This window comes from Salmo salar, chromosome ssa14 (genome assembly GCF_905237065.1).
Source record: "Salmo salar chromosome ssa14, Ssal_v3.1, whole genome shotgun sequence".
Taxonomy (NCBI): domain Eukaryota; kingdom Metazoa; phylum Chordata; class Actinopteri; order Salmoniformes; family Salmonidae; genus Salmo; species Salmo salar.
The window spans coordinates 25788904-25802898 of NC_059455.1; the positions used below are offsets into that span (position 1 = coordinate 25788904).

At 43.9% G+C, this 13995-nt stretch overlaps 2 protein-coding genes across 3 annotated transcripts; one reads left to right on the forward strand and one right to left on the reverse strand.

Annotated features, from left to right (window-relative positions):
• The first annotated feature begins 97 nt into the window (after positions 1-97).
• exoc3 (exocyst complex component 3) lies at positions 98-6863 on the forward strand. The gene is made up of 13 exons (XM_014140352.2): positions 98-236; positions 771-935; positions 1090-1309; positions 1446-2127; positions 3662-3779; positions 3983-4108; positions 4346-4446; positions 4589-4699; positions 4786-4927; positions 5034-5156; positions 5295-5456; positions 5904-6025; positions 6199-6863. Exons 2-13 carry the CDS (start codon positions 792-794, stop codon positions 6401-6403), a joined length of 2256 nt encoding a protein of 751 aa, XP_013995827.1. The 5' UTR covers positions 98-236; positions 771-791; the 3' UTR covers positions 6404-6863.
• Positions 6864-7863: 1000 nt separating this feature from the next.
• On the reverse strand, positions 7864-12569 carry LOC106569217 (zinc finger CCHC domain-containing protein 2). Of its 2 annotated transcripts, none has more exons than XM_014140353.2 (3): positions 11931-12569; positions 10307-10690; positions 7864-9978 (listed from the first exon to the last, which is right to left on the reverse strand). In XM_014140353.2, the coding sequence occupies exons 1-3, from the start codon at positions 12022-12024 to the stop codon at positions 9701-9703; spliced, it is 756 nt and encodes a 251-aa protein (XP_013995828.1). In that variant the 5' UTR covers positions 12025-12569; the 3' UTR covers positions 7864-9700. The 2 variants fall into 2 exon arrangements, with proteins under 2 accessions (XP_013995828.1, XP_013995829.1); XM_014140354.2 differs by lacking the exon at positions 11931-12569 and adding an exon at positions 10936-11336.
• Positions 12570-13995: the final 1426 nt, after the last annotated feature.

Consider the following 13995-nt stretch of genomic DNA (forward strand, 5'->3'; position numbering starts at 1 on the left):
GGGAAATAAAAACATTTTATGCGCCTACACATAGTAGCTACTGACTTGTAGAAAAATCAAAGGGATCATAAAATGAAGTATTGAGAAATTGCATAGTCTGCCAAAAATTGCACACAGATGATCCTCTCGAGCGCGCGCTCGGGAACTGTCAACCAGGAAGAGCAGTTGGTGGTGTTGGAATTAATATCATATTAATCGAACGACTTCTTACTCATTCAAACGGATTTTTGGAGTTGGTAAGATATTGGATTTGTTCATTTTACATCTCAAATGTGTTTTGTACACGGGATAGCGTTGTGTTTACTGATTGGGCCGTGTGTGTCCTTCCTCTCGTCGACCTCGGTAACGTTAGTTAGAAAGCTAGTTGTCTTGCTAACGTTAGCTAGTTTGGCTGCTAGATGGCAAGCCTACCATGATTGCAAATGGGCCGCTGCTTGCTAGGTAGTCAATAGTTACTGTACTCCAGTAAAATACATTTTATGAGAGACAGTTGTCTTTGCTTCCAGCTTGTAGTAGCTAGCTAACGTTTTGCTGACATTTTATACCAGCAATATTAAGTAGCATTAGCCAAGGCTGCTAGCGTTAACAAGCAGGCTAGCTAACTGTTGGTCTAGCTAACGTTACCCTGCTATGCAATGAGCACCCGCCCCACACACTGTCAGTACCAACGGATTAATAACGTCATCGACCTATCAACAGGGCGTTTCAACATTTTGGTCGTAATCACAACGTGTAAAATTCAGTTTCGTGAACATCTTGATCTTTGATAGACACAACTTGCCGTCGTTGTCATGGAGGAGACGAACAGGGAGGCGGTTGCTACGGCCGTGCAGAGAGTGGCAGGGATGCTGCAGCGCTCAGACCAGTTGGACAAAGTGGAGCAGTATCGCCGGCGAGAGGCCCGCAAGAAAGCTTCAGTAGAAGCCCGACTGAAGGTAGAAAATGATGACTCTAAGAAGACATAATACATTCTGTACTGCTCTATTATTCATAAAGCCCTAACTATTGTCTGAATGAGAGATGTATATTTATTGTAAATACATGGCTCTGGCCTGAAGCACCTTACATGGTCTGTATCACTCTCCCCAGGCTGCCATCCAGTCCCAGTTGGACGGGGTCCGCACAGGTCTCAGTCAGCTCCACAATGCCCTTGGGGATGTAAAGGACATCCAGAACTCCCTGGCAGACGTCAGTAAGGACTGGAGGCAGAGTATCAACACTATTGAAAACCTCAAAGATGTAAAAGACGCCGTGGTCCAACACAGTCAGCTTGCCTCAGCCGTCGAGAACTTAAAGAATATCTTCTCAGGTACGCTACACAACTACATACCTCAGAGATACCACTTAATTAGAAACTGTTATTGTTGTCTCGCTGTGCATTTGTGTAATTACTGACTGTATTGTTACAATATCTAATTAATGTATATCATCCCCTTCCTGTGCAGTGCCTGAGATAGTGGCAGACACCCAAGTGCTGATTGAGCAGGCCGAGCTGCTAGAGGCCCACCGTAAACTCATGGATCTTGAGTGTTCGCGGGACGACCTCATGTACGAGCAGTACCGAATGGACAGCAAAAACACTCACGACATGAACCTGATCCGCAACTACTTTGGCGCGGTGCAGGGCCTGTCTGACGACCTGGCCAAGCAGCTGTGGATGGTGCTGCAGCGCGCCATGGGCACGGTGCGCCGCGACCCCACCATGCTGGTCTCAGTGGTGCGCATCATTGAGCGTGAGGAGAAGATTGACCGGCGCATGCTGGACCGCAAGAAGCAGACAGGCTTTATCCCCCCGGGCCGGCCCAAGAGCTGGAAAGAGAAAATGTTTGAAGTGCTGGAAGGCACAGTCACCACGCGCATCGAGGGCAGCCAGTCGGTGACGCGCGAGGCAGACAAGATGTGGATGGTGAGGCTGCTGGAGATCACCAGGAAGTACGTGCTGGACGACCTGATTGTGGTGAAGAACCTGATGGTGCAGTGCTTCCCACCACACTACAACACCTTCGACAGGTTCTTTAAGCTCTACCACAATGCCGTGTCCATGCGGGTGCAGGAGCTGGCTGCAGAAGACCTGGAGGCCAATGAAATTGTGTCTCTCCTCACCTGGGTCCTCAACACATACAAAAGGTATCCTGTCTTGGCCTGTGTTTACAGAGTTTCAAAGTAGGAGTGCTGATACATGATCAGTTTTGCCTTTTAGATAATAGTGAATAAGATTATATGGACAGGGGGAGCCTGATCCTAGATCAGCATGCTTTTTGAATACAGGTGAGGCTCTGATCTTCCATCTCTGTGACTGCTGTCGCATCAGTGATAACTGGGCACCAGTCCAATCATAGCTGAGTGCAATATGCAGGAGTTGTAGTACATTAGCTCTGTGCTGCTGCAACCAGTTTAGGCTGCTGAATATCTTTATGGACCTAGTTGTCATAGTTATACTGTTCATTCCATTGTAGGAATATCTTGTTTGAATTTACAATGTGAAGAGTTGAACACTAAGGAGAGAGAGGAGGAGGTATTCCCATTGTAAAAATGTTGGCCTGCACCATTTTAACCTCTCTCCTCATGTGTCTATGGAGAGGTAACTTGTGTCTGTGTGGAGAGGTAATTTATCTCGCGTGTGTGTGGAGAGGAAACTTATTTCACTCTCTGTCAAAATCATTAAAATGATATAGGGGGAACATAGTCACGGAAATACTGTTGAACTCTCCTTATATGAGAAGGACTTGTAAGTGCTGCAAAGAGCAATTAACTCAATATTTAAAGCTAAAGTCCCCAGGCACAAGAGGTAGGGCATGGCATGTGATTTAAGCAAAACTGGTGTGGATAATCCAATGAATGCACATCGCATGCAACAACAGAATTGAACAGAGAAAGATTAATGAACAGCTAGCTCCCTTAGGCACATTCAAAACACAAATAACTAGCTTTCTATCCAATTATGACTTGAGCATCAGCCTGCTGTGCATTAGGCTACCATGGAAACCACAACCACCGATTGGCTGATGCTGTTTTAATTATAGATATTCACTCTGATTTTCTGTGAATTTGTGTGTGTTTCTGAGTATGTGTTTATGTGTGACTGCTTGTGAGTAGCCTATATTTATGGGTATCTGTGTATATCATTTATATTCAGGCATTGTCGTAAGTCAGGGATCGTCAACTAGATTCAGCCAAGGGCCAATTTTAAATTTTTCTGGAGGGGATGGTCAGGGGGCCGGAACATAATTACAAATCATTTGTGGACTGCAATTTGTCCGCAAGAAGCCCAAACAGATATAATGTTTGATTAAAACATAGTCATTTCAAATCTTGCTTACATTTGTATACGGTTACGTCTCTATTATGCGTGCGAATACTTGGGAACAGATGTCTTAAAATTAAAATCACTTGGAGCTGATTTCTTGGTGTTTTTACAGTCTTAAAATGTCCGACAAATAAAAATTGCACATTGTTCAAAAAACTTGGGGGGGGGCAATTAAAACCATCCCCGCCAGCCGCCAGGTATGTGCACGAGCATGCCATGGTGTGTAGGTCTGTCTGTAGCTGTCTGTCGGTCTGTTACGTTAAAAGACATGCAACATATGAATTTCCACGAACAGTATAGTACAGTCAGGGTTCTCTTGCAGTATTCCTACACCCCACTGTGTTTGTGTTCCAGTGAGGAGATGATGGGTCACCCAGAGCTGCTGACAGAGTATGACATCAACCTGATGGATCCTCTGCTGCCTCAGGAGGTGGTGGATGAGCTGCTCAGCAAATACCTCCAGACCTTCACTGTAAGTCCAGACAACACACTATGATAACAGTGACATACTCTACGACAGCTCTTGTCAGATATACAACCTAGTCTCCGCGTCTGTAAACCTGGATTTGCCATTCGAAGTCTTTACAAGGGAATCCGCCTTTAATGAAATGTTTCATGAATTGTTAAAGACAAAGGTAACAGGGCTCTGGCTGACCCTCTCTCACCCTTCAACAGTCCAACATCACTGGCTGGCTGCGCAAGGCTCTGGAGACAGACAAGAAGGACTGGTTTAAAGAGACAGAACCAGAGGCGGATCAAGACGGGTACTACCAGACCACCCTCCCTGCCATCGTCTTCCAGGTATAACCAGTATCCACCTCTCTGGGGCATCACCCTGAGTCCAGTTGTGGGTTAGAGGTTAAGTGGACTAGTTGCTACTACAGTAAGGTTACTATACCAGACAATGTGTGTATATAACAAAATTGGGATCTTAGAATTGGCTGAATAAATACTACAGTGAGTCACTAGTGTGTACTTTAAGTCTATTGGAAGGGGGGGGGTCATCATCTGACGTGTTTGTTCTTCTGTCCTCATCAGATGTTTGAGCAGAATCTCCAAGTGGCAGCCCAGATCAATGAGACATTCAAAGAGCAGGTCCTGAAGCTCTGTTTAAAACAGATGAATTCATTTCTCGTCAGGTAACGAGGGTTTCATAATGTTGTGTTAGTAATTGTGTAGTGTTTAGTCGTTTACATTGATGGCAGTAAAGGTGCGTTACAAAGCATTCCATCCCTGATATACTGTATTTGACATCTACAATTGTCTTGTATTTCTGTTCAGGTACAGGGAAGAGGCGATTGCCTACAAGGAGGACCACTTGAGAGACCGGCTGCTCCCTCAGTGCTACGTCCAATACATGATCGCCATTATAAACAACTGTCATACATTTAAGTGAGTCCCATTGATATTTCTCTGTAAATATTTCAGTCTCTAACCTAATGTGGCTAATGTGTACCTAACCATACTTCTGCTCCTAGGGAGTCTATTAACAGTCTAAAGAAGAAATACTTTAAATCTACGGAGCCCACCCAGAATGACGCTGCCATAGAGAAGACCCTGAACGACGTGGCCAAAGATGGCTGCCAGTTTCTATTGGATGAAGTCTTCCTAGATTTGGAGGTCAGAACTTAGTCTAATATTTATAGACTGTCAGAATGTTTGCCATGAATCCGGTTATGTTGTATGTAGATGTTGGGGTAACGTTCCATGGTTTTGATTTCAATAGCATCATCTCAATGAGTTGCTGACCAGGAAGTGGTTGACTGGGACCCATGCAGTGGACACTATCTGTGTGACAGTCGAGGATTACTTCAACGATTTTGCCAAGATCAAGAAGCCTTTCAATACGGTACATGGTGAAATCAATCAATTGATATCATCAAATTAAAGGCTTGGCCAATTGATTGATATGGAGAAATCCATACCGAGAGAAGTTTGGCATGTACATCCTGTGTATGTGACTGAGTGTGTTGTGTGATATGTTTAGGAGATGACCAGCGAGGCCCATCGCAGGGTGGTGGTGGAGTATATCAAGGCTGTGATGCAGAAACGGATCACCTTTAAGAACGCAGATGAGAGGAGGGAGGGAGCAGACAGGATGATTAAGGAGGCTGAGCAGTTCAAGTTCCTCTTCAGGAAACTCACTGCTGTGAGTGGTTTTACATCAACCTGCTACTGGAAGATTTTTTCCCCCCTAAAGAAATCTGGATTAGAAATCACTGGCATCTTGATACTTTTTTAGTCAATTATAACCCTGGTCCTCCAGTACCCCAACAGTACACATGTGTTTTGTAAAGCTGGACAAGCACACCTGATTCAACTAATCATCAAGCCCTCAATGAGCTGAATGAGGTGTGTTTGTCAAGGGCTACAAAGAAACTGTACTGTTGGGGGGACTCCAGGACCAGGTTTGGGAAACACTGAATTAGAGTCCTAAATTCCCTGACTCTTGATGTTTTACTGTACGTTTCATTCCTTCAGTCATTTTGATGTAATGAAGACTACTTTTCTCTGATAATTTCATCCACTGTTACAGTAATTAGTATAAAAGTGTGTGTTTGTAATGCTTTGAGTTACTGTCTCTGTCCTCTTCCAGGGTGAGGAGACTGACCGGCTGTGTGATGCCATCGCTGCTATAGCCGAGGTGTTCAAACTCACAGACCCCACCCTGCTCTACCTGGAGGTCTCCACGCTGGTGTCCAAATACCCTGACATCAGGTCAGATCATACCCATCTAGCCTGTGTGTTCAGTGGGGTATCATGGTTTTCGATAGAACAATTTTGGCTGTAGTTACTCCAGACGTATACGATGTTTCGTTACTACTATAGATTTTCTATGATAGCCATTGCTATCATAGGTGTCTGATTGTCTGTCCTCTTTTGGCCCATAGGGAGGAGCACATCGTGGCCTTACTGGCGATGAGAGGGGATGCCAGCCGAGATATGAAGCAGATGATCATGGAGACGCTGAACCAGAATAAGCCTACCTACGCTGGGATCACCCAGCCCATCTTCAAGGACATCACCGTCCCCACCGTGACCATGACCTCCATGTCCTCCTCTATGGCCGCCACTGCCAACAAACTGCTGAAATAAATGACCAGTCTGGAGAAAGATGGAGAGATACACCTGGGTCGTATTCATTAATGCACAACGTAGCAAAATGTTTTGCAACAGAAAACGAAAACAAGCATTCCTTTTTGGACAAGTTCAGATAGTCCCTCCCGGTTTGTTGTTTGGTGCCTAGAGATTACGACCCTGGCTCACAAGGCACAAAGACTGCAGAAAATCACCGAATCCAGATTTGTCACTTTTTGCACTTGTGAATCCGATTCCACTGACATCCGATGAAAGGCTTGGACTGTAGTCCTTGAGGATCTGTAAGCGTATGATACTTGATGAAACAACCGTCGAACACTAACAAGCGGTTTTGTTACTGAAATGGGAACTTACCACCCACCCCTCCATGTACAGAAATTGTTCCAGTAAGAAACGTTGTCAGTGCGTGATGCTGAATGTCTGTTAGAACATCTGTTAAATAAATCCTTTCCCGTCAGTCTGTTTTCCTAATTTACTCTTCTGTCAGGGAGAGGTGTTAACACGCTGAAACATGCCAAACTACTGCACAGTGCACTCACACATGGAAACCCTGAATTGGTTGGCTGAGCTCATTTGAGGCCCGCTGTGAAAAAGCTTCAGTTAAGACATTACTTTGCAGAAGCACCTGTCTGCCTGCCCTACTGCATCCTTCCTCACAACAATACGATCGAGATCTCATTCATTAATCTTGCTCCCTCTCCGTGTGTGACTCTGTTGCAGCATGCTGCCTCTTGATTTAAGAGGTATGGGTACTCTTTCCCTGCCTGTGTAATATCTCTAAATGTTTAATCAGGCTGCACGCTATCTGTTGTGACTAACCGAGCAGCAGAAGGGGAAAGGCACAAACAGCCAGAGGGGACACATCACCCTGGGTAGGGTGGCACATCACCCTGGGTAGGGTGGCACATCACCCTGGGTAGGGTAGAACATCACCCTGGGTAGGGTGGCACATCACCCTGGGTAGGGTGGCACATCACCCTGGGTAGGGTGGCACATCACCCTGGGTAGGGTAGCACATCACCCTGGGTAGGGTAGCACATCACCCTGGGTAGGGTAGCACATCACGCTGGGTAGGGTAGCACATCACCCTGGGTAAAGGTAGCACAGCCTAGTGGACGGAGAGGTGGGAACCACAGTGACAGCTGCAGGGGAGGGGTGGGGCCAGCTTTTCAGTGGTGTTAGTTATCCCATCAGAATGTTGTGTGACCATTCCTAATTACTATGGGCTCTGTCCCATTGGCTCTGTGAGCTTAGAAACACCCATTCCAAGCTGTGATTGGTGTTAGATTTGAAACGGGTAACTTTGTGATATTGAGATATAAATGTCATTTGTATACTTCCATTAGAATTAAAATGAGGTTGTCCCACACTTAACATTAAGTTTACAGTTGATACGGGATCAGGTATGATGGGGATACTAAACATGTCTTTCCGTTTCCTCCATATGCTTCAGCGTGGTCCAATAAGAGGGCTGCGTTTGCCATGCTGTGACTGGAAACAAGACTATGCAGGGCTGCAGCTGACTGGAGCACGCCAACCTGTGCTCTTGCATGGCACACGCATCAGCAACCCGAAAAACCCTGGATGACATACACGCCGGGTTCAAACGAGACTACTGGGCCGAACGTTCTCGAACGTTGCAGATAGAAAGGCCATGAATAGAGCTGATGTGATTCTTTACTCTACATAGCCTATTTCTATCTGAACGTTCCATCCTGCTGAACGCGCCCCTGGCAGCTCTATCACGGAGTCATCAGTCACTCAACTGATCCACCACTCTTCTTTACACACTGCCAATGGCTGGCTACTAAAACCTTGCTTTGACTTGAGTATTCCAAGAAAATCTCCTAGTGCTAACAGTATACTGTGTCTGGTCAACAGGGTTTCACTGGCTTCAGTCATGATCTAAATAGGCTACAACAGATGAATTTAAGTGACAGACGAAGCATGATCAATGCATTTGGTATACAGAATACATTTTCAATGGTTGGCAGGTTGATTCTGTTTTCTGCTTGTTACATTGAATTGTTGCCAATGTAGTGAAATAAGTAATAGCCTTAGTTATATCTAGATGTCTCTGGCTTACACATTTTACTATGCTCCATAAATCTGCACAGAATATTGAATATATGGGATTGTTCTGAGATTAAATAAGATTTCTTCCCCTAGACATTGATGATTTGATATAGTTCTATGCAATGTTAAAATGCAGAAACCCCTCTTTCTGATCAGTATTATTTTCAACCTGGACTCAATATAAAAAAATAAAATAATAATTACTGCTCCTACTATAAATACTGTTCTCATCAAATACAGGTTCTTTAAGTACAACATTGATATCTACACTTGACATACACTGCCACCTTCTGGCCGGTGACTACAGTTGATTTGGACCTCAATAAATCTCTTCCTAGAGGAGAGACGCTCAAGGGATACAACCACAAGAGTCCTCTCATTGCCTGAGAGCATTGGGGACATGACCCACTCACATACACACAAATTAGTGCATTTTTGCCCCCAGGAAACAAACCAAACAGCAGTAGCATTAACATCATGAATGAGACATGATTGACTTAATACACGCTTCACATTATATCAAGTGGTAACAAACGGCAATAAAACTTACTTTTTTCAAACAAAATTTCCCTCAAATGGAATACCATTAGCTTGTAAAACAAATCAAATACAGCATTCAGCATATTCTGTCAAAAACCTAATTATGACATACATACTTTATCTTATAAACCATGCATCATTTCCCCGCTTTATGACAATCCCCCAAAAATAAGAGCGTGAGGTTCTTCACATATTTTGTTCTCAAATAAATAAAATGAAAATTAGCTGGTTAACTAGGAGCTGCTTTGAAACTGTATCTTGCATTTTGAACACCTATGAGATAATACAAAAAAGTAAGAAACTGTATGTCGCGCTGGATAAGGCCGTCTGCTGAATGACTCAAATGTAAAACCCTCTCCATCTTTTCTCTGTGAGGCACTAAGGTATTGTCCAACCACCTTTTCTACCTTCCCTCCCATTACAAGTGCTAACCTATGAAAGAACTGACAGGGGGAACCGAGACTTGAAGACATAAAATGCTTTTGGTGATATAGGCTACTTAGCCTAACGTATAATGACTTGAACCAAAGGCAGATTCTGTAAGAATTGAAATGTACTAAAAAGACCTGCTTTGAAATGTGGATATAACAACCTTCAGTCAATCCATTAATCCTTATTAAATGCAAGTTTACCACCACACCATTTAAAGACGTGGGTCTCTTTCTTTAAAGAAGTGGACTAGTCTGAAAACGTGAGCCTGTCTTGTACTTGTCTCCAGTGCAAAATACCACCGTCCTCTGAAAAGTCTGAGAATGATACAGGATTCCATTCTCTGCAGAGAAACAAGTCAGCATATTTGCAAAGTAATACAATTGGTGAAAAACTCAACCCATGAAAACATTTTCTGGAATCTTTACTGTAGTGAGAAACAAAGCATTGCCTCGGTCCCCTCTCATGTCCGTCAGTTTGGTCTGCTTCAAAGGAGTGGGGGTCCGTGTACTTCAGCCGAAAGTCACCTGAAACACACACACACAGGAGTCTGTCAGTGTCGCATGCCTAACAAGTAACCTAAAGAAATAAATGTGATGTCTATAGTCTATGCTAGTCTTTCAGATTCAGAGTCAGTCCTATCAAAATATGGTTTAACACTTGGCCTGGGTATTTAGTAGAGCTCATTCAGACAATCCAGCTTCAGACATAAAAATGTTGGACAGTGCAAAACGCTGTGTAAAAAAAAAACAGGTTACCAAATAAAGCTTTGCCTTCCTATGCTGAAACTAAGGATGAGGAATCTCCGTGAGAGACTTCACCTCCTCTCTCTGCCACTAGCCTGGCCAATATTACCTTGCTGCCAGGCGTCCATGGAGGGCTGTTTGCAGTCCTGGGCATAATGCCCGCTTAGTCCACAGTTATAGCAAGAGACGTTGGCACTGCTCTTCATCGTGCCCGTGCCCAGTCCCAAAGAGAACATGGGCATGTAGAAGCTGTTGAAGGGAGCAGCTGTCATCTGCTGCAGGTTGTATCCAGCCTGGGTGGCCAGCATGTGGTGGGAGTGGCGTGGAGGTGGCGTGGAGGTGGCCGTGTGAGGTGGAGGGGGGTAGAAAGGTAGCTGGGTGGTGGCGTGGCTCTGGTGTTGGACCTGGCTGTGGTGGCTGGGATATCCAGTGCTGCACATGGATGGGAGGTGGAAGAGAGGGAGGTGGCATTGCTGAAGACCTGGCGCCCCAGCTGGGGAGGGAAGGAGAAGTTGGGGTTGGGGGCAGCAGAGTGGCTATTACCATCATAAGTATGCTTTACTAAACACACATCTGATACATTGCTTTTGACAGCATGATGCAATAGAGTACCACAGTATGAGTCATAATACCCATAAAACCTAGCGGTCAAATATGGAAATGGCTCCAATCATACATTTTTCCCATAGTGTATTTTAGAAACACTTAAAGTAAAGTCTGTGTTTCATGTAGGCTTACCCTGGTGTGACGTTTTCATAAGCGTGTAAATCTCTCTCGGACAAGGTCACTTTTATCAATATATTCGGCTCTATTTACTCTCAGATTTGAAAATACTAATTAGCATTAAAGTAGACCATGCAAAACTACAAATCCCTGCAAGCTCCTGCACGTAATCTCTAGCTGACACCTTTGCTAACAGGTATTGTGTCAATTTAAAAACAGCTCTTTCACAGACTGGCAGTCTCTACTCTACCCTGTACACCACAGAGTAACAATATTTTTGGTTATGGAAAAGATATTTCCCAGCGGTATAGATGGTACAATGATTCTCTACACTATACTTGCTTGTTTGATCACATAAACGGAAATCAGGCGAACTATTAGAATTTTAGCATCCAGGAAATGGCTGAGCGATTTCTGCATAGTGCATCTTCCAAACAAAGTTGAATTACTGTTTAACGGATGCCCTACCTCACTTTTCTCTACACACCAAAAAAAAAACATTATAAAAATATATATATATATATATATATTATTTTTTGGCCAATATATGCGTCTCTTTGTTTATAATGCACTGTCTGCTCTCCCTTGAGGCTTTCCCAATTTGATGCCCAAGAGACCAAACGGCCTCAGATCATGTTCGAGCCTGGGATTGGACAGTGAAACACACGCTCGCACCTGCAGGCGACGTGCAGAAGTTTCATTTCTCTCTCATGCAGTCATGGCTGAAGCCAGCGCAAATTCCTACTATTTGTGTGTTCAGGTTAAACGTCCCTCATTATAAACAAACAGTCGGTTGAATTCATGGTTATTGCATCATTTCAGGTCTATTAGAAGCGATTAATAGACGAAACAACAATGTCATTTAACCAATTGACTGGCCAGAGATCAGGACAATCAGCAGCAAAGACGCAGTGCAAGCTGATAGTATTTTGGACAACCAAATTGAACTAAAAATGATTGATGATATCAAAGTGTGTCAGCTGTATGGTGATTTACGATTCATAACTTACATTTTACCGGTACTACTAGTAGTAGTAGGCCAACCGATAACACCACGACGGAATGCGTTTGAAGTGATGATGTGCCGCCGAAAACAGCTAGCATGTCCGGCAAAGTACATCCCCAGTGGCACGCACTGTGAGAGGTAGCCTAGGCTTAGTAAATAGACAAAGCCTAGGCTACCTCTCACAGCATTGTTTTACACCAAACTCTGTAGAGCTCAGCACAGGCATGCTCTAGTTGTACAGGCTACTCTCAACACAACACAACGAAGATTAGCCTGTACAACTAGGGCAGGCCTAGAGTAGACAGAGTGACGTGCATCCTGTGCTGAAGATCATGTTCTCGTCTCTTTAACATACTAATACACCATGCCCAGCGGAGCAGATGGCACTGCCCAGCAAGCCACCCCTCTCTCTAGTGTGTGTTTGTGTGTTTCTAGCACTGGCTGGCAACATTTTATCACTGTCCCCTCCCCTTCCACATTTCAGCCAAGAATGTGCCAGTTGATTTCTAACACAGGCTGTACAGTGCCTCTTAACTGCTATATTAGTGCATCCTTTTCAAGTAGGCTATAAGACAGTAGGGTTCAATAACATTTTAAACCCTACTACTTCTATACCACCCATAAAAACTGGAAAGCGAGGTTCTATCTACGCCCTGTTGGACACAATCCTCTCGACTGACAAAATGTCTTTCCCATAGACCAAGGGAAATCCCCTATAAAAATCCCTCACTTCATTCAGCCCATCCACATAGATAGACCATCATCAACTAGCTTCGACATTCATATCAGTGACACACCTCCACACAGTCACACTAGTGCACACTCAGTACCACTGTCTCTGTAGAGCAGACTAAGCAGAAAAATAAAATTCATTATTATTTTGCATCACGACACAAAATGCATCATAAAGGGATGATTTCTGTATTTTGAAAGTTGTACATCTTCAACTTGATTGGTGACATACAAAAATGTTTGGGACTATGTCAACAATGGATTAATGAAACAAATACCAAAATATAGTTTTTGTGTGGGCTTTTCCTTTAACTGGTGTTATTCAGAAGTCTCCTCAATATAGCCTATCTTGCTATCCACATAACGCAGATCTGATCTGAACCGTTTAGTTTGTTCTAGCTACTCAACAAGCTACATGACTAGTCCACAGATAAGGACAACCTTGGTCAGATATTAGTCTATTTTATTACTACTACGGCTATCTGAGCGAAAGCAGTCAAGATGACCCCTCTCATGAGTAAAATCTTGGAGCTAACCTCAAGTCCTTCAACCCTCTAGTCTAAATTGAAGACTTTACGTTTTTACAGGCTGATATGATGCCGCCGCAGGCTTGTAAAAACAGTCACGGCAGATGTTTTAGAGTGGCAAACGATCTAGGACATATTTCCACCAGATTGTGTTCTCATGCAACGGAGGACAGCATGCGAATAGGAGGGTGCAATCCTTCCTGCTGTCCTATTTAACCTGGCTCTCTGTCTTGCTCTCATCCTCCCCCTCACGGATTCCTCAGCACAGTCCTGCCTGACATAATGATGCCTGGCCATACAGTCCTGACTGTTGATTTTTATTTGACCTTTATTAAACTAGGCAAGTCAGTTAGAACAAATTCTTATTTACAATGACGGCCTATCCCGGCCAAACCCTAATCCAGACGACGCTGGGCCAATTGATTAAGGGCCAGGCAAAGTCTTAGATCTCTGCCTGTCCAGATGTTGTAAGAGAACGTTGCATGATTTACAGAGAAAAAAAAATACCCCAAAAATATACAATATTGCATGAACAATCTGAAGCTCAGGACAAACGTTTTGTCAGTGCCATCATTTGAATGGGAGGGAGCACGAAGTAATCTGGTGGCCCACCATATATACGCCTAATAAAAAATAAAGTATACCTAGATCCTTCAGCGGGTATGCCTCAAAATGTATAAGAATAAAATACACAGGAAAATAACATACCAAGGCACAGAGTCCAAACACAAACCTACAGTAAATACCTCAATACTGTATTCACTGTTTACTCGGTTCCAAGATATCCTCTTTAGCACAATCTTGTCAATG

Coding starts and splice junctions, on each gene's coding strand:
- exoc3 (XM_014140352.2), top strand. CDS start 792: ATGGAGGAGACGAACAGGGAGGCGGTTGCTACGGCCGTGCAGAGAGTG. Junction 4,109..4,345: donor TCCCTGCCATCGTCTTCCAG/GTATAACCAGTA, acceptor TGTCCTCATCAG/ATGTTTGAGCAGAATCTCCA. Junction 6,026..6,198: donor TCCAAATACCCTGACATCAG/GTCAGATCATAC, acceptor TTTGGCCCATAG/GGAGGAGCACATCGTGGCCT.
- LOC106569217 (XM_014140353.2), bottom strand. CDS start 12,024: ATGCTAGCTGTTTTCGGCGGCACATCATCACTTCAAACGCATTCCGTC. Junction 10,691..11,930: donor ACTAGTAGTACCGGTAAAAT/GTAAGTTATGAA, acceptor TTCCCTCCCCAG/CTGGGGCGCCAGGTCTTCAG. Junction 9,979..10,306: donor CATGGACGCCTGGCAGCAAG/GTAATATTGGCC, acceptor TGTGTGTTTCAG/GTGACTTTCGGCTGAAGTAC.